General features: G+C 42.5%; 1 protein-coding gene and 1 long non-coding RNA gene across 12 annotated transcripts in view; one reads left to right on the top strand and one right to left on the bottom strand.

Moving 5' to 3' along the window:
- The window catches only part of FYN (FYN proto-oncogene, Src family tyrosine kinase), a 125,335-nt gene that overhangs the window by 12,417 nt on the left and 92,444 nt on the right, over positions 1 to 20,474 (bottom strand). For 4 of the 11 annotated variants that reach the window (XM_085541822.1, XM_015858717.3, XM_085541823.1 and 1 more), the window contains 7 exons: positions 19,985 to 20,088; positions 15,640 to 15,789; positions 12,262 to 12,426; positions 11,655 to 11,810; positions 7,723 to 7,902; positions 6,077 to 6,153; positions 5,826 to 5,979 (listed from right to left, as the gene is read on the bottom strand). In XM_085541822.1, coding sequence (XP_085397948.1) covers positions 5,826 to 5,979; positions 6,077 to 6,153; positions 7,723 to 7,902; positions 11,655 to 11,810; positions 12,262 to 12,426; positions 15,640 to 15,789; positions 19,985 to 20,088 — 986 coding nt within the window. The remainder of the gene's footprint in view (positions 1 to 5,825; positions 5,980 to 6,076; positions 6,154 to 7,722; positions 7,903 to 11,654; positions 11,811 to 12,261; positions 12,427 to 15,639; positions 15,790 to 19,984; positions 20,089 to 20,474) is intronic. The other 7 variants (XM_085541824.1, XM_085541827.1, XM_085541826.1 and 4 more) reach the window with 3 other exon arrangements.
- LOC146761438 (uncharacterized) lies at positions 6,469 to 7,110 on the top strand. Its single transcript, XR_014944125.1, has 2 exons — positions 6,469 to 6,611; positions 6,694 to 7,110. It is a non-coding gene; the product is annotated as an uncharacterized LOC146761438 (long non-coding RNA).

Here is a 20,474-nt window from a genome sequence, read left to right as displayed (position 1 = left end):
CTGCTGGGATAGCACACAAATACTGTTCTAACTGAATGAGGCTTGAAAGCCTGGACACGGTCTGATCATTCAGATAGAAAGGGAGCATTAAAAAAGTCATCTTTGGACGAAAGAAAACACTTCAGGCTCCTTTGGGGCCAACTGTCCTAGTGTTTTCACCCTGCTGCTGTTGTGGCATGAGAAGGTGTACTATGGTGTACTCAAGGGTCATGGGAAGTTAGGAAGCAAGGTGAGAAGGGGGGACACAATTCCAGCGTATCGCTTTTACTCAGAGCCAGAGCAATGTAAACCCCACTGCTGGAGAAGACAAATGATGTATGCTGTTGATTTTCCTGATGGCAGGGTGACTACTTGTTGCATTGCTATGTTGCTTCTGCATCAGGGGTCCTGTCCAGACCAATTTATACAAAAATCATCGTCTGCATTCTTTGCTGTGTTTTCTGAACCTCAGTTTGAAGGCATAGATGGGGAAGAGAGGTTGGCAGAGAGGCCACTGGAAGAAACCTGACTCCTGTTTTTCTGGTCCTGCAAGACCAGATGGTCCAAGAGCATCCCATAGCAAACTGGTACATCAGAGCCCTAAGTAAGGGAAAGTGGAGACAGGTAGGATGTGCCAGTTCTCACAACTGTAGTTTCAATGCATGCAGTGCCACAAACCTAAGAGATCATACATAGCTTGTTTAGAACAAGGACAGGCAACAGCAAAGGGTGAGGAACCCTCTGAGCACCACCACAAGATATGTGTGCTTCCACAGGACCTCAAACAGCTGGCAGCATCGCTAAATGGACACCTTGCCTTGGAGACACAGGGCACTTCTTTGAATACACAAAAACCACAAAATGTGTTGAGCACCACTCCGAAGCCAAATTGCTGCTCCCCCTGCTCAGCATGGCTCCTGACCGGCACACAGCCCCTGTGCTTACCCTGATCCCAGCATGGTGGTTGGGAAAAGCAACCCCAGCCCAGCTTATTAAACACGCTGACTCTATGCTGCACGCAAATTACAGCATCAGATCACCAGATAAAATGCATATTACTGACAAGCCAAATTACTGATAAGCCAAATTACCCCAGCTGACAATGCAGCCTATCTGCCACTTTCAAGGCAGATTTTACATTGCTGGGAGGGATCTTTTTATTTTTTGCTGGAACACGTTGTATCACAAACTAGCAGGTCAGTAACTCTGTCTGTACAAATTGCTCGCACATCGCATTCCTAGGTCAGGATAGCCTGTCTTTTCCCCAGAGCAAGATCTTCTTCTGTGGCGTTTATCTCCACTCCTTTCTGAAACATTTCAGCAAGGGAAAAGTCTTTTTTTGGGTTTCTGTTCTGCATGGACGTGCAGCACACCAAGGCTTTAGGCACAGTGCAGGGTCAGATGCTTGCCCTTCCCTGGGGCACTTCTGTGAGCCCAAGCCCTGCTCCACTCCAGTACTTGCACCTGGGAGCTTGTGAGTTAAAGGAAGCAGCCTCTGCTGCTGCTTCAGGTTCTCCTCAGCCCCAAGTGAGGCTTTGTGATGAGGAGCAGAGGGGGATGAGATAACCCAGCAACACCAACGTGCAGCTCTCAGCACAGTTTCTTCTGTAGCCTTCGAAAATCCCTCAGAGCTCTGTTGTTCAGATCTCAATCTCCACAAACCAGAAAGCTCTGCCATTCATGTCCCAGAGTCACTGCTGCATTTCCCAGAAATGCTATGAAGCTGCTGCCCATTGTTACCTTTAAAACCAAGCCCAGCACCCTCAGTGCCAGAAGCTACGAGTATGGGAACTCCTGGGTGAACAGCTGGGGAGCAAAACTCAGCACCACATCAGTCCCGAGGCCGAAAAGAAAAGGCTACAAAGGGTAAAACCGAAATGCTGAAGTAAGCATGTAACAGGAAACGAGTCAGCCTTGGTAGGCGATGGGGAGTGCTGTGTGGGAGGGATCGCGCAATTGTATTTTTTGCTCTGTGAGAACTAACGTGAAATTACGAGCATGGCAAAACATCAGGAGCCAAAGGCAGGCTCCCCAGGATGATCCCTCCTCAGGAATTGGGGAAGGAGAGGTACAACTGCGGGTGGGCCCAAACACAGCACTAGCCCTCCCCAGACCCTGTAAAGCTCCTTGCTGGGGGGGGGGAAAGGCACTTCTGCTACCCCTCCAGGGCAGCGTTAAGGAGACAAAAGTGATCCAAAAGTTTACAAACATGTATGAGAGCTCCCAGAATAGACCTGACTTGTCTGGAAGGCATCAGAAAGATTCTTACTGTTTCATGTATGCTTGGAGCAGAATTACTGCGAGCTCTGCCAGTGAATGCAGTAGGAAACATTGCCTGGAAAATAACTGCTCTCTTTTTCTTTATAAAGGCAATTTAAATTTGTATCAGTTGCTACAGCTTTGAATAGTAACAGCTCTTCCCCAGCAGCTCCTTGGAGTACTCAGCACAACAGTGCCATGTGCTTGGCCCAGACCCTGCAGAGCTGCAAACCAGATCAGTGCAGGGGAGCAGAGCTGCGTGAGGAATCCTGTGCTGGAGGGGAAGAGAAGTTTCTCTCCATCCCACAGAGCACCGAGAGTGCCAGGGGTTGCCCTGCAAGGCTAACACAGGTATCATTGCTATGGAAGGACACAAGACTGAATACGCCCAACACTGTGTGGGGGAAAGAGATGTTGAAACAGTGACAGCTAGAAGGACCAAGCCCTGATGGGGTGGACTGCACTAAGTTCACTGCCATAGCCTTTAAAATGGGCGTCACTTTAATAGCATGTTTTTTTCCCTTTGATTACTCACTTCCTCTAAGAGTAAGAGAAGCCAAATGTTCATTACAAGCCAAGAACTTTTTTTGGTGTGTATTATTTAATGGCAGCATATAGCAGCTGGTCACACGCTTTAAATCATTAGCGGTGTGACCATCTCTTTCCTTCCTGCTAATTGCTGAGAAATGGCAGAGCAGACAACGAAATGCTTTTTATTTACCTCTCCTAAATCAGGAGCAGTCAGACCTCCTTTGTTCAAACCAGAAAGAAAATAAACCGGTCGGTAAAACATTACCACCAGGCTGAGTAATATCCACACAGGTTCAGGAATCCTGCACTCTAACCCACCAGAGCTCAAAGCATCCCCATCTGTTTCCTTTCAAAATATTTAATCAGAGGCAAAAGTGACAGTGGGGGAAGGGAGACCAAGATCAAGCGAGGCCGGAGAAAGCCAGCTCTTCCCCAGGCTGACAACAAGCTCCCTGCTAACTCACTTATAAGCCATGAGGAGGAAGACTGCTGCAGAGAGAGTGACCGAAGGCTTTAATCTTCAGATTTCGTAAGGCAAAACATTTCCTCTCTCCCACAGGAGCTGCCAGTCTGCAGCATTCCCCACCCCCTCCCCTCTGCCAGCCAGGTTCTCCTCCCGTGTCAGAATTCCCAGTGAAGCAGCGGTCAGCCAGATAAACAGAGCAGTCCCCAGATGCATCCCCTCAGAGGCTGAAGTAATAGGTCATGGGAAACAAGCAAAGACAACCGTTTCCTTCTGATACTGTGGTCGCCACCAAGCAGTGCTCAAAACTGAAGCCGAACTGAACAAACAGGATTGAATTTCACTTAAGAGAGAAATTCCAGTGGCATTTTAGAAGCTGTGTTTCTTCTTGATAAATAAACGATCCTAGGCTTAACCCTGGCTGCCCACCTGCCTTGGAAGCCAGATGAATTGCAATGAAAAGTAAATTGAGAATAGGTTGCCTGGCCAGAAATGCACTCCTCCCGAAAACAAGCAACCAATTAAGAAAGGGTGAAAAAATCATTACCAAAAGGGTGGAAACATTTCTACAAGATGTCTGTGATTGCAGGTCATTGGGCCTCCATTCCAAAATCCTTTGTGGCCCTGAAGGAGTTCAGCCTGACCTCAGTACAGGGTAGAAGTACGGTCCATTGCATTAAGTATGAACAAATTTGAGTGACCTCTCACCACGTGCACCATGAGATGTTACCATGCACACTGGAGTCAGGTCTCCTCAGTGTCACTGACACAGGTTGAATGCCAGGCCTTTCCTAGCTGCTTTTTCCATGATACAAGAGATCTTACAGTGAAAGAAGGGCAGGGCATGTCTACCACTGTGGTCCCTCTCCCTGCTAGTCCTGCCATTTTACTTTCTGCAGCTCAAAGATTTCCCACCAAAAATCCAATAACTTACTGTCTTATACAGTCTGAGCTTTTCCTCAACGTTGCTCATGCAGGTTTTCAAGGATTACTAACACATAAAGAAGGCAAAACAATTTGAGAGATTTAAACCAGGAAGCAAACAGGTCATCAGAGGATTTCCTAGGGATCATGGGCTTGAAGAGATTTGGCCAGAAGTAGGTTACATACTTGTCTATTCAAACAAATAATTAGTCACGTCAAACTATACATTGGGCTGTTTCCAAAGGGAACAAAAGGCATGGCAGTAAAACAGACAAAAATGGAGATAATATAGAAAACAGTTTCAAAGCCATTTTACAGACTGGATCTGGCTGCCTTTTTCAAGTAAACCCTTCTTGTTTTGCAGAGGGGAGGGACGGGAGGCAGCTTGCTGTCCAGCTGAGCTTGCACTGTTATTACTCTAAAGGGAATGACATGAAGCCTTTTTTTGCGAGCAAGGAGCAATTCTCACCCTCAGGTTCCACTCAGTAGCAGTTAGCTCTGCATTAGTACCTACAACATGCTCCTCAAGGACCCCCACAAAATAATCAGGGCTTGCTTCCTGAATGAAGCCAGCAACTGTTAGTGTGGATGCAGCCTGCACTCCCCATCCCTGTGGCTAGCTGCTGCTGAGAGCAATTACCAGGGTTGTGATCAATTGGAGCACACCTGCTCTCTGGAAACTCTGTCTCATTCTGTCTGCACTTGAAAGTTACAGAAAGAGGTTAGCTATTTCCTAAGAGTTAATCTGCTAAGAGGGACTTCAGCTAAGAGAAAAATCTTGCAATATGAAGGAGTAAATGTAGGTTATGAAAGTGCATTTAGCTGACCCTTGCTTTCTGATGACATGAAACACAGTTTAATGAGGCAGTCTCTGGCTTCAGAACTGAGAATGGACAGAGTGGTATTTACCGACACATATTAAGCAAGCACTACCAGTGTACTGCCAACAGAAAGAGAACAAAAGTGTAGCTCCGCAAACTTGGATCAACATCTGACAACCAAGCATGACTTGTAAAGAACAACTAACTACAAAGAGGCTGTGTCATGGCTCAGTCTGAACACATGCACACATGCTTTTATAAAAGGCTTCAATACTATTTGATTTGTTTTTGCAGCGTATCAGTTGTCAGTGGTGCCCAGCATTCTGTGTGGAACTGGAAAATGGCTCTCCTGTTCAAGTAACTTTTTAAGTTCTCAGGGAGACAGCTTTGCTGCATGAAAACATGATTCTCAAATTTCTTTGACCAGTCGAAATAAAGTAAGAATAGCACAGCAATGTTGATAGTGGTTAGCAAAACCTAGAGGGCACACTATTAAAGAAGTAGCTGACATAGGCTGTGTGGGGTTATCCCATTCAGGCTTTCTAGTGTGGTAAGTAAAGTATCAGCTTTGTTGTAGCACTACTAGGGCCTCATCATTACTGTCACTTCACCCACCTGTGCTCCCATTCATTACCTTTCCTTTAAAAACTGACCAATATGAAACAAAGACAACTGATCAGATATCCTCTGCAGGACGTGCCTTCAGCAGTGGAGTTGTCTAGACTAGCACATAATACGACTTCAAGATTTATGAAAGCAACTCCAAAGCACAGGAGAGAGAGGTTTTTAAAATGATGTTCTCCTGTCAGGAAAACAAAGCTCAGTGCTATTCCTGCTGCTGTACCTACCTTGTCTTGCTGTATACTCATTGTCTTCGATCAGCCTTGCTAATCCAAAGTCAGCAATCTTGCATATTAGTCCATTCCCCACCAGAATGTTTGCAGATCGCAGATCTCTGTGTATGTAATTCATTCGTTCAATATATGCCATTCCTGCAGCCACCTGTGTAAAACACAATCGAGTGCGTTTTAAAAGGAACTCAAACATCTGAGAGCTTTGAAACGTGCACACCTAAGTGCTCAACACTCTGAAAACAGACCTGAGCTGCCATGTCCACTAAGTTTGGTAGCTTCAGAGCTCTTCCTTCTCCATCTTTTAAGAAGTCTAGCAAGCTCCCTGTAAATGCAGAGATGACACAACACAGAAACGTTAGGGAAACAATGGCTATTCATCAGTTTGGAGGTGCAACGATACGTGCAATATTAAATACAACAGTGCTCTGACTTCAAATGGACTGATTCAGGAAAAAAAACCAACAAAACAAGCAAACAAAAAACCTGGAGTTTTAAAATTCTCCTACTATACTTGTTTCACCCGGCTAAGATTGGCTTGTAGAAGTATATGCCACTAGTCTAAACTGTAGGGAAAAGAAATTTGTTTTTAATTTTCCTGATCGTTACTAAGAAAGCTGATCTTTCTTCACTTTTCCAGTGCTCTTTGAAACTGCATTCTTGCTGCTCTTGAAAGGTCTCAGCTCACTAAAAAGTGTCAGCCTGGTTCCAAGCCTCACAAGTAATGGAAAAAGTCAGATCTCGGCTCAACCTTCTCTGAAAGAAAGGTCAGCCTGAAGCCTGGTAAGTCTAAATGTCTTAGCATTAAGAGGCTAATTTTCCTTAGAAAATTAGTAACCACACACTATTCGTTGCCGTCCTCCAGGTAACAAACCAGTAGCTGTGGCATGAACTATGAATTTTAGAAGACCATTGTGCAAAACTAGAGAAGACCAGAGATCAAATGGAAGTGATTTTAGCAAAAGCAATATGCATATAACTTCCACATGAGAAGGAAAGCAAGGAGGCTCCCTGAAGCTTTGAAATTCTGCAGCTTTACCGTCTTTCACTTAAACAGAGAAATGTGGCAGTCTCCTTTAAACAAGGTCAGTGAACTGCTTTAACAAATAAGGGAAAAAGACAGATGATTAGGCCTTTTTCCCCTGATAAATCCTGAGCCTCAAGCTCAGAACCAAACATATAAAATGGCACTGTAAAAAACTAGTAAACTAAGCCAAAATAAACCATGTATTTCAGAAGACTTTTGAGAAGTTGTTGGTTTTTTTTTTTTTTAAAGGAAAAAGCACATGCTTGTCATTGAGACATATGATTAAAATGTGAGTTAGTCAGTGTTTGGATGCCCCTGAGGAGGGAGGTGGGCAGGCACCTGCCAGGAAAATAAAAATCAACTCCAAATAGACTGAAAAAATGCACTGAAAACTTCAGTGTATCCTCCAATGTACAATGAAATTTCCCTGTGAGAACTTACGTTTCCTATTTGGTTTCTTTGCTTTTCCAAAACAAGCAGATTTTTTTGCTCTGCTCTCAGCACCCCTGCTGGAAATCTGATGGAGCTAAAGGTTTTCTTTTTCTCATTTTACTACATCGTTACCATCTACGTAGCTTAAAGAAAAAGAGGAGAAGAGGTGAAAGGGAAAGGGAAGGAGAAGGAGAACGGGAAAGTGAAAGGAATCTAGCACAAATTTTCTTAATGTGTTTCTTGCTTGTGTATCTAGGTGATTTTAGGCTTTCAGTCCCAAACAGTTGAATGACAGTTCTTCTGAAGCCAGAAGTGAATTTAGCTTCCTGTTCACCCTTTCCTTCCTCATGCACTGCTCACACATCGCACTGCACCTCCCTCTGAGCTTCATAAAAATAAATGTATTGCAATCAATGGCAGTAGCTCTAGCTTCACCTTTGCTCATGTACTCCGTGACAATATAAATGGGTTCTTCAGACACCACAGCATAAAGCTGCACCAGTTTGTCATGTTTTAGCTTCTTCATGATTTGGGCTTCCTCCAAGAATGATTCTGGAGACATAGTGCCAGGCTTCAGAGTCTTGATAGCCACTTTAGTATTTCCATTCCACGTACCTAAAAGCACAGACACACAGTAAGATTAAATGGCTTCTATTCATTTTTCTTACTGATACCTAATGTAATGGAGGAGTAAACTGGCAAGGACACAATATTACTTTTGCAAGTGTGGTTTCATATTTTGCCTTTCCATTTGTTTTCCTCCCATGCCTCCCTCATATTTTAGGTTTGTTTTTTTTTTTTTTGGTTATACAAAAAAATAATACTCCCATTGGCACTGGAGCATGATCTCTCATGCCTTACTCAGACAATGCTTCCAGTGGTGTCCACAGAAACCTCCTCTGAGTAAGAAACTCAGGATTGTTGAAATCTATCTTCATGAATTTCCCTCTTAACAAGTAATGACTCCAGAAAACAACACGGTTCCACTCACAGATTTGGATAACAGAACTGGCTAAAGCCAGAACTTTCCATTTGCAAGACATTTTAACTGTTTTTTTTTCTTTCTTTCTTTTTTTTTTTTTTTTTTCTTTTCTTCTGAATTATGGGGAAATAATATATATAAGAAAAATTCCCAAGCAACAAATTCTGAATTGATTTCATTTCAGAAACATGGCCCTGTTTCCAAACCAGAATGAGTCTTTGTTCTTCTCCTTCTCACCCCTGGAAGCCCAGCAGCTGATGACTGAAAATGCAGAGGCTCCTGCTCCCCTCACCCCATTCCCAGACCCTCTGCAGCACCTCATAGCAGGGAGCAGGCCTGCAGACACGCCAGACCTGCTCCTGAGGGGCTGGATGCTCCTGGAGCCTTGCACCAGCCCCAGGACAGGGAGAGCCAGAAGTGCTGGGGTGAAGTGCCATGGGGTGGGTGTATGGAAGGGCAAGCACCTGGCTCTGGACCCCAGAAGCCTGCGTGAGGCCCTGAATAGAGGTGGGATCTGTCTGGGGGGCAGGAGGGATAGCAAAGAGGCACTTCCTTAGTGCCTTCTGGTAGTTCCTGGGCCAGGCTTCCCAGAAGCTTGCTTCTGAGGCAAGGCTGACACGGATCTGAGCTACCAGGAGCATGTGGAGAGGGCCACAGCCACCAGCCCCAGAGGTGCAGGATTCCCAGCAGCTTGCTCAGTCAGCTGGCAGAAGTTCAGGTGGAAACATCTCAGCTATGTGTTTTCATGCAGACTTTTGGAGCTGACAGACATGCACAGAATTATGCCTGTTCAGAAAAATTCTTGGCTCTCTTTGCTGATAAATTCACTAACACAGTTCTACAGTAAGAGGAGCCAAGTGGAATAGAAGCAATGGTAAATGCTTCTTAAAAATGGTAAATGCTAATTTAAAAGTGTCTTTAAAAGCATTTCTTTTTCAATGCAGCTACAAACAGTCCAGACTTTCCTCATCGGTTCTCTACACAGCACTATGACAGTGCATCTTTCAGTCTGGATCTCAAACATCCCATATAGAATGTGATCTGTTGATGGGGAGTAGTCACAGGGTAGTAGAACAGCACTATGCGAATTCAGATATTAATAGCACTGGGTAAAACTACTCCCCTGCACATGAGCATGAAAATAGCAGAAGAGGTGTGCAGTACAGTGAATATTTGGGCTAAAACATAGATAGCATGCATTTGTTAAAAGCACGTCAACAATCAGTTACTGTGGTTCAGCCTCTGCACAGGAACAGACTAATACAAAATACCTTGATTGTGAGCTTTTGCAACCTGCTGGGGTATAAATGAACTAGGCTGCTTTCTATGCAAACAGTCAGCTCCCAGCTGCTCTCTCACCTGGTCAAGGCAGGGGAGAAGAGGTTGGGGAGCTGCTCTGAATGCTGCTTTTCATTTTCTTGACCGCTCATGCAGCAACACACTGCTTGAGCAAGCTTTGAGATGCGTATTAGCCAAAAGTGTGTAGTGCAAGTTTGTTTTTTTACTTCTGCCAGCTTACTGACAAGCACTGTGACCACTACTAGAGCTGGAGTAAAGTCCTGAGCACCTAAGGCAGGTTCCTGAGCTCCTGGTTCCACCCAGCCCTCCAAAGCACAGCTGAAGCAAGGCTTTGCTTCAGTGGCACTAATGCACAAGCTAGGAAGGGTGCAGCTTCACCTTCTGATTTCAAGCAGAGCTGCCAAAATCTCTTCCAATGGGTGAGATGAAGCACATCCTGTAGGGAGACACTAAGACACAGACCTGCAGAGCAGTCTCTGTCACTTGCAGAAGTGCCCCCAGTTATCCAAACTGTGGTGGGAACCGAGCCTCATGCAAAACCAGGGTTTTCATTACTGACATTAATACACTAGGATTCTACCTGGACTGTTCATGAGATTAACTGTTAGCAGAGACCTCCCTCCGAACTCCTCCTGCAGGTGGTTAGCTACCACTTAATGCATTTTTAATTCATTTTTACTGTGTTACTACGTTCCAATTCAGTAATACTTCATGGCTGTTAACATATTTTTACTATACATTAAGAAAAATAATGTCACAACTGTAATAACATTCTCTCCATTTCTGACAGATATTTGGTGTTGGCACTTGGCGCTTTATTTCTCAGAGTTGATTCTTTTCTAAATTGCATTTGCTGCTTTAGCTTATTTTAACAGTTCAAGATCTATGGCACGTAAAAGCCGACCACTAAGTATTAAAATCAGCTTGAAAGTCTAACAGGTATTCGAGATGGAAAGCAAGAAGGTGAAACAGCAGTTATCTGGGGATGCTAATATAAAACATAATTGGCTGGCTTTTTTTGTTGTTGTTTTTTATTTCTTTTTTGTTGTTTTTATGGAATAGGTCAACTGAATTCTACAAATTGCAGAGACTTGCTGCCATGCTCCTTGCTGTAGTCTTGAAACTGAAAACAGCTGCAAGAGCCCAGGAGAGCCCACTGGTTATTTTGGTTTTACATTCTTTGTGTCACAGCAACAAAAAGAATGACCACACTCCTCCACCAGTGTGACTGTGAAGTAAAGAAGCAACATATGGCGATTCTTCATTTGAATCAAATACTTAAAGATGCTACACGGAATGCATTTTGGCACCAAAACTGAGCCCACCTCTCATTAAACGTCCACTATATTGTGTTTCAATACTACAGCTATAATAAGATTTATATATATATTTAATTACTATTGTTTTGTAGTCATTAAAAGAATGAGGCCCATGGAGAGGGGAGTATTAAGTAAAGCTGGCCAATGGGCAGAAAACAATGTCAGTGGATTTGGAAAATGTCAGTATTTCTGGACTTCAAAGTGTGGGTTCAGCTGGGCTGGGCAAGTCTTGACACTATTGTCCCCGGTCTCTATATCGAGTTACAGGCTTCTGCAATGCAGACACTAATTTCAAAACAATTAATGAAGTGGATGCATGGGAAAGCTAGCTTGAAAGCATTAGCTTGCTGATACTTTGCTTTAAAACTGGGAGAGGGGATGGAAACATTTGTTGGAGGGTTTGACCCCATCAGTGCCAGAACATAGGAGGAAAGAAAAACATCAATGTAACAGATTAATTTCTAGTTAGCCATTCTGCTTTACAAGTTTAGCATCACTTCTGTTTTAAAACCTGACACCTGTATAGCCACTCAAATAAAATCAGTGCTAGTAGTGAAATTTAAAGCCCTAAACTCTCCTATCAGTGTGTGTGTGTAAATGAAAAGAATTTCCACAACAATTACTGTATTTAGGTTTGTTTGAGTGATATAAACCAACATTTCATGCTATTCTGATCTTTTAGCCTTAAGATCTCTACTTGAAATGTTCATTTCAGCCAAGAGGGCCTTAAAAGATCCATCCAAAGCAAAATATATTCTCTGCCTTACCACGCCACACTTCAGCGAAACAGCCCTGACCAAGCTTCTGTTCCAGAAACAATGAATCACGTGCAACTTCCCATGCATCTTTAGCCAATCCAACAGTTTGTGGGGTATTATTCGTAGCAATCACAGTTAAGTTAAAACACAAACCATCAGCTTTCTCTATAGGAGAGGAAATTAATAAAAAAAACAACACTTATAATCCAAAATTATGCATGCATTGAGAAAGATGGAAGGTGACTTCTATTTCAGTGCTGCATTAAAGTTCATTTGCAAACACCGACTTTTGGATACTGAAGGCAAAGACTTTCTTGTTATCTTGCAGAAAAAGGCTCATTGGTATGACTAGTAGATCGCTATGTGAACCTTGATTTATTAGTAAGAGGCTGGTAATTTGTCAAAATTGAAGTCTTCCAAAGAAACACGAAATTTCAGTTTTCTTTTGCCATCAATTACGGCAAGAGTTCCAGGTTGAAGAATTTCAAAGCAAAAGACTTTATTCCAAAGGTATTTCTCCTAACAATTTGAGCTTTGTACAGCGTCCTACATTTCACCTTCCATCTTGCAATCCCCACACAAAGAGCTATTTTAGAATAATTATTTTGCTCCATACCCATCCATACTTCCCCAAACTGCCCATTTCCCAGTCTCTTGATCAACTGTAGGGATTCTCGTGGAATTTCCCAGACATCTTTGGTTTTGACAGACAGATCAGTAAGCCTTGGCATTCCTTTATGACAGGGGACTACTAAGCGGCAGCAAAGACCTGCAGCTCTTTCTGATGGAGCCAGAAGTGAAGCCAACAGCAAAGAAGAGGAAAGAAAAAACAGTGTGACATGAAACAAAAACAGTAAGCATAAAAACAATGCTACTCACAACAGCTGTTAGTTGCATACCACAAAGCATCCTGGAAGATTAGCAATTGAACACTGAAACATATTCATTTGAGACAGAACAGGAAATATTTTAGTTTCTGCTTCCACAGCCTGCCTTTGAAGGTGACCATCAATGGTTTCTCTTGCGGACTCAGGATTTCCCTTCTCCCACCATGCTTCATTAAGATAGCTTTGTAAGTAACTGGTATAGTGTAATACAGTACCACTTTTTGAAACATCAGTAATTCACAATCTGGCTTGTTCCTGAACTGAGTAAAAGAAACACAGAAAAGATTCATTTTGTTTTGTTGTTTTCTTTTTTCTGAGGATCATATCAATGAAAATTTGCCTTTTTTATTTTTATTTTTATTTATTTATTTTCCCCAGTATTTTTTAACATATCCTCTGAAAAAGCATCTCCTATATCCTGTTCTGTGAGAAGATATTTTTCTAAATATCCTCCGGAACTCTTTTCCTCTCATTCTTTATTAAGCAGATTTTTAGCAGTGTTTGTGGCCAGTCTTGCATTGTTTAGGACAGATTCATTATACTTATTTCTTGCCAAGCATTATGGAAGACTGAAATGCGACCACAGTAAAAATGTATTTTAGCCAGAGAAAAACCATTTATATATTTACATGTATATACATATGAAAGGCCATAGTGTCATGTAGTGTACTATGTGGCACAAAATAGACTATGATACAAAGCTTGCAGAGCAACACGAATCTTAAAGCAGGTGCAGCAGAGCAGGGCAACAGGGGTTACTGCTATTGCATTTCAAACACAAATCTAATCTTTATTCTCCTGTACAGGATTTCTTTCTGGGCAGGTAAAAACCTTGTTTCAGCATTACAGGTTGGGCTCCTCAGCTTGGATGTTGCGGGATGGTGCATGAGTCCCTACAGACAACCTGGTATGGATCTTGACATGTTTCCTGTATCTAGATGGCAACGAACACAAAGCAGGGAAGATGAACTGATCAAGTGGCATAGTCTTATTCCAAGACAGTTCCAATGGAATATTAGGGTAAAGACGACTCAAAAATACAGACAGGTAAAGCTTTCTTATGAGTTTGGATAGATGCAGAAAGGAATTAGAGGTTTTCAAGACCTCCTTTTTCTTTAACTGAAAAAAACAACCCACCAAAAATGAAAAACAACTTGGTATGTTGGCCAGCCTGTAAGCCTGGACTGCATGCACAAGAACAATACTTATTTTGAAAGGCTTACATTTAGGGAATGCTCCAAGTATAAATGTGCTGTTACTGGACTTCAGTCTGATGTCAGGACACTCGGGCAGTCTCAGTATTTTTGGCCTGGAAATCTGATCTTTGAAAGCCCAGACACTGCAGGTAATTATACTATCCAGGTAAGAAGAGGCTGGGATAAGTCTGGATAATGAGGGTACTTGGCAATGTGATGGAAGTGAAATGTAAAGATAGTTGGGCTGTGTCTGTGCAAAGCTACACTTGATGCTTCCAACTCCTGACTAAGAACAGCCTGCACAAGGCCAGGCTGCACACTGTCCACCACTATCCAAGTCTGGTTACACAGCAGGGGTCCTCCAGTGATGACAGGATGAAGGCTAAAGGGGAGGGTGCAGAGTATACCTGTCCTACTGCGGAGGCACTGAAGTATAGCCTCAGCAGTGGTTCTTCAGGAACCATGCTTACCTTTACAGAGACATTTGGGCAGTGTTGAATACACCCTTGAAGTAAATCTAGGCACTCACAAATCTACCTTGCAGAACCCAGTGTGCTGAGCAGGCAGTTAGAGGCAGTGTTTATGTTTCAAGTGAGATGGGGCTGTGCATGGTTTACATGGGGGCTGCAAGTGAAACCTCTGGGAGGTAGATCTGTACTATGCCCTTGTGAGCTACCCTGAATGGATCACACTGATCTTGTCTCTGTGCTGCACAGAAATGACCACTTTCAGATCCCTGCAGCCTATGCATCTGTGCGTGGGAAACATGTGATCCAAATAATTTGATCACAGACAGATAAAAGTTGACATGTACTAGAGTTTGTATGGGGTGTTTGAAAGGTTTCAGTTTTAATTTGGATTTCTGTATATTATTAAGCTTAATTTAATGTAGAGTCACCAGAAACAACTAGAAATTCTCTCAGGCAGCATACACCCATCAGAAACTGGGTGGAGAAGACAGCCAGATGTCTAGTATGAATAGCATAAGAATGCAGCAGACAGAATACAAAGAATACAGGGAAAAAAAAATCCCACAAAGAAGTTGATTTCCCAAGTAAAATTTATGAGAAGCTTTTGAGCAGTGAGCATTTGGGGTCACCTTTTATTATTATGAAAAGCTAAAGTAAGGAAATATAAAAATAATAATTTTAAATAAAAACAACTGCTTCAGAAATGACCGAGCTCAGAAACATGACAATCTTCCATGTAAGAATCAGTGGGCTTATAAAGAAGTCTGGGGATTTTTAAGTTGTAGCTATTGTACACCAGTCCCCAGTGATGGCAGGATGTGTATTTGGATTGAATAGTTTATATGACATTTTAGTCAAAAGAATTAGAGGGGCAAAAAAAAAGAAAAAGAGACTGGTGGGTGGACACAAACATTATGCATAGAGAGACACCCAACTTGCCATATTTATATTTAAAAGTAGACCAATTAAGATTTAAATGGTAATACTGCACACTGAACACAAATTCAATGGGAAAATTTCAGTCAGGTAGTAAACACAAACCTTCCAGTCATTACATTAAGTGACTGAATTCCACAATGCAGTTTTCCATTTACTTTACTAGGAGTACTGTGCTGCAAAGGGGTCCATATAGCACACAGGGAATTGATGCTTTGAGATGTGCAAGTCAAATTCAGTAATTCTGTTTGGTTGGAAAAAGGAGGATGGGCAAAACCTTTACCTCAGCAGAGTGCTAGCTTTTAAAAGTTCAGCCACTGTAGGCTGTGAACAGCACTCAGAACCATTTATAAATGTAATGGGAAAGGGATAATGGAAGATGCATTACAACAAGCAGAAGACATAACTCAAATGACTCTTCGGGGCATCTCACACATCCCTAGGCTCAGCAGCAAACATTTGTTTTAAAGTACTTAAGAATGCTATGTGTTATCTGGAAAGTTACCTGAATAATGCTGAACCAGCTGCTGAAGAGTTTCAAATTGTGCCCGAGTTGTGATATAATATCCACCATTGTCAAGTTTACGAATCTTATAATGTTTGACATGATCTCCTTTCATATCATCCCAGTCACGAATAGACAGGGAATAGGCACCTGTTGCAAGGAAAGGAGAAAAAAAATTAAGTAGCTTTTAGACACAAATTTTGGATTGCTGATCATCTTTTATGAAAGGAAACAGAAATCGCTTCAAAAATGCCTCTTGTACTCTGAACAAGAACAAGTGAATCTAACACAATAAAGGAGGCATCACAGAAATCCCAGTCTTCCCAACATGTCCCTTTTGTGCTCTTCTAGAAAGAAGTCAGGACTTCCATGCAAATGAAAACTCATATTTTAACATTTAGGGCTTCAGGTTGTTATATTGACTTTTCCCATTTTAAGTGCCAGGTTACACTGCAAATACCATGCTTTAGGTAAATGCCAGTAGGTGGTAAATGTCAAGATTTTCATAGGAAGCATTGACGACCATGACTTTATATACAGGAAGTGTTGTTACCCAGATGGATCTCAAACATTAAACAACCAAATTAGCATACTTTGCACATCACAGTCTTCAGGAGGTTGTACAATGCTAACACTGTGCACCAAAAGATCTTCAAGAACTGCACATTTCACTTCCCAGATCCGCGTTGGAGCTTTTGAGCTTACTGTTGGGATTCAGATGCCCAAAGACAGGGTTTTAAATGCCATGTGAAATGCCCCAGAACATCACGCTTGGTAGCAGTTTTCCCACATTTGTCCATTCCATGCAGGTATTTCAAATGGCTCAAGCTGCTCATAACCAGGTAAAGCAACCTCAGTTTAGGAGCTGGATTTGCTTCTAGCTGTAGCAGTAGCTGTTTGCAGGTGTGCTATGGGCTTGATTTAGATGCTCCTAGAAAAGGTTTTGGTGCTATTCAGGCAGCTGAATCCCAGCCCAGTTTCCATGACTGCTATGGCTCTGTACATACTGAGGCAGGTTTGAACAGTAGGTGCCTGAAGTTATGGGCAACTGAACTGAACTGAACCCCAGCTTCCCCTTACTGTAAGGGGAGCTGGGCCAGCAGCATGGGTATCTGCACGTTCCAGTGTCTTAATGTGAAGCACGGTCCTATTCTAGGCAACAGTGACACCCACATGTTGTTTCTCAACGCTTCTAAAGGTGAAGCTACACTTCATAGCATAATACAGTTTTCTGAGCAAAAACAATGCCATTTCAAATGTAGTGAAGAAGTAATGTCTTTACTCAGCGCTCAGATGGATACTGTATTTACTCAAAGGTAAGTCAGGGATTAGAATAAAAATACAGAGGTAGATGGCATCTGCAGAGGTCTCAGGAAGGTCCTTCTGAAGCTTGGGCTGCTTGCACTTATAAGGAAGGAAAATCACCAGCAGACAATTCTGGATAGCCTGAAAGGTGGAATAATGTTTTAAGGTTTGATGGCACTGGCTGCTGCTTATCCAAATCACAGTACTTCTCAATACGTATGACAGATTCACATCCTCTAGAATCATCTCCAGCTAAATAAAACAACTTTTAAAAGTTCCCATAATTACATGGTTGAGATTCCTGATAAAAAAACATCTTTCTTGGATGTCTCCCCAGGAGGAAGTTTTATGGGATTCTAAGATTATTCTCGCCATGTTAAACTGCAAGAAGTCACAGTGGTAAATGGCTCACCGGTGAGTGCAGCTGCAGTGAGGAACAAAACTTCTCCACTCTAACTGCAAGGATGTCTCAAATTCTTTGCTGTTTATCCTCTAAACATGAGGAAAAGAGCCAGCACTTGCAGAAATGATTCTGTTCTACGTGAATGGGAGATACCCTGAGAGAAGTGACAGGGATCTCATTTCTAAGTGTAGAAAAATACCGTCTGTTTAGGTTGTTTTTCTGAGGATATTCTCCCACTGAGTAAGTACATCACTCCGTGCTAGGAGTTCAAAGCTTTTGGGGGATTTGCAAGCTAATTTTGTGCATGCTTTGTACCAACACTGCTACTTACGCACTGTCAGCCTACTGTCAAAATCTCCCAGGCAGTGTTCTCTACATTTGTGAGTTTTTATCCACGAATTCAGCAGCAGCTGTATTTTCTTAGTCACACTCTCTGTCTATCTGGTTGCTATTTTAGATTCTTTAGGAAAAGTAAACAATCTTTGGCTCCAGGTCTGCAACTAGATCTGCCTGGGTGGCCCTCTGTGGACCTCCGCTGACCTCAGATCAAATTGCATGACTGGCGATTTAAGTTGAATTTGGACAAAAACAAGAACCAAGGTGGTTTTTATTATTCACTTATTTAGACTATCAGTTATTTAAACTATTATTATCCGCCGATAGATTAAAGTATAAAAGATACACATAGTACAAATATGGCTCGAAGTAGATTACAATATATCACACTAATGAATTTTTTTTTTTTAAATGAACCTAAAGCCAGACAGCATTTGAGGGTGGAGATTGAAACCAGGTGAAGGATTATACAGACAAGAGCTGATGAATTATCTGGGTAGTGAGGCACCGAGAGACACAGAGAGCCAACTCTGATTTATTTCAGAAGTAAGTAGAGAAGGCGACCATGATGAAGGGAGGTTAAATTTATGCTGAAGTCAACCATGATAATACTTTTAGAATGATTCTGATTAATTTTATTTCATTATTATTGAAAGCAGAAGGAACAGTTCTAGGTCACCAAACAATTCCTGACTGAAGCCCACAATGACTACCTGAGGCATGGCACTTCTAGAAGACTTACTGGGGAGAATGCACCACGCACTCCTCCCAGCTGACTTTTTCTTCTCCCATGAGCAGCTCTCTTTTTTCTCTTTTAAGAACATATGCACCAGAAAGATGAGAAGGGAAACAGGCATGACAGTAAACATCCATGTTGTGTTTCTTCCAGTGGCTGAAGATGTAGAAAGCCTTAAGCCTTAATGCTGAGAAATTCAGGTATCAGCTGAGATTCTGCTATAAGCCCAGCCATGATGGATGGATTACTCCATTTCCTCAGTGCTTATGTGTCCCATAAAAAGCTCTGGGAAGAATCCTGACTTAGATACGTAAGCAGTTTTGCAAAACACATCCCCTATCACTGCGTAAAAAAAAGTCAGAACAGACTAAACTGATAACATGGTTTAGAGGAGCAATGTTGTGTCTGTTTTTAGGACCCATGACTGTATTAGATAAGTCTTTAACCCGGTGCAGAGTGGAATGAAGCCCTGCTCCTCACACACACAACAAGTGCTGTTGAAAACAGACAGGTGGAGGCTATTTGCAGAAAAAGAGCAAGCTAGATCATGTCTTGGTCCTAGTGCGTCACTGCTGCATAAGGAATGGTGAAGCTGTAGAGTGGCAAGATGGGACATCAGCTGCCTGAAACAGCAGCCTGTCAGTGCCAGTTTCGTATCATTAACAGCCCTCAGCATTAGGTACAGTGAGGGAGGAGTCCAGTGACTGCAGGAGACAAAATGCTCAAACTGACACCTTCAGGTGACAGAATGCAGCATCTGAAGCAAGGTCAGACAAAGAGGAGGGGGAAGTGGTGCTTCCTTAAATCCTTTTCCAGCTTTGACTCCAACTGCTTTGCATGCTAACACTAACTGATGAAGTGTGCTCTGATCAAAGCACTGACAACTCAGTGCTTTAATTACATGAGCCATCCTTAGACTGCTACATCTTATTCTTTCTTTCTTCTTTCCCTCTCAAGGGTTCAGCATTTTAGAGGGGGAATGATAACAATAAACCCCAATCTTCCCAAAATAATAACCAGCACCTTTCTCCCTCACACACTGCACCTTACATCTTGCAGCCAAGAAGATCAAGATATTCTGCTTGGTTTGAAGGAAGCAGTAATTTTCCCCAGATTACACTGTTGAATCACATCATCTGTTCTCAGTCTGACTATTCCCTGGTTCTGTATGGACCTGAATCTGTACACCAGGAGCCCTTCTTCCTGAAGCCTCACAGCACTGTTCTGAGTGATCTGTGTCCACCCAACTTCACTACAGCGGTGGCCAGAGAGCCAGCACAACATTCAGAGTATGGCAGCAGAGCACCTGCTGGAGCATGACTTAAACTGCAGGTGCCATGGGTTTAACTTGGCATGAGATGCTCTTGGGTTGCTCTCTGTTTCAAACACTCACCCCATAACTTGGGAATTTTCCAGACATCTATTTCCCTAGCACACATACTTGCAACATGACACTTTTCTCTACATTTATAGCACTGCACACAGTATTTTACTAACTTAGCATGATTTATTTTTTTCCTCACATGACTTCACATTCATAGTCAGAAAAACTTTGGCCAGCCTACCTTTGGTAGTTTCACTTTCCCGGATCAGGAAGGTACCTCTTGGGTTTCCAAATGACAACAGCTGCCTCTCAGCATCTTTTCGGCCAAGTTTGCCAAAGTACCACCTTAGGGAAAGATTGGAAATAGTAAGAATCATGCTATATAGGATTACTAGGTAGTGTCACAGAGCTCAGACATGGTAGATTATTTGTGGAAACTATAGTTACCCAAGAGCATTCAACCACTATGGTCATACTGTGTCTCTTTCATTGTAGTGGGGCACTAAAGAGACAGATCTGTGGAGTAGATGCTGCATATGTTGTACAGTAGCACAAGCACTAAGCCTATAATGAGCACATGCTGAGAATGCTTGTTCAGTGTCTTATGACAAAGGCCAGATTTGGATAAACAGTAAGACTTGGTGTGGGGAGGGAATAGGAGAGGAAGAGATTAGAAAAATGCCCTGCTGATGAGCAGCAGTATTGTTATAGATATTTCTATAAACCACATA

Source organism: Coturnix japonica, chromosome 3 (assembly GCF_054131305.1).
Source record: "Coturnix japonica strain WE chromosome 3, WE-NBRP24, whole genome shotgun sequence".
Classification (NCBI taxonomy): domain Eukaryota; kingdom Metazoa; phylum Chordata; class Aves; order Galliformes; family Phasianidae; genus Coturnix; species Coturnix japonica.
The sequence above is the reverse complement of the archived record's forward strand: the minus strand, read 5'-3'. Positions and strand labels throughout refer to the sequence as shown.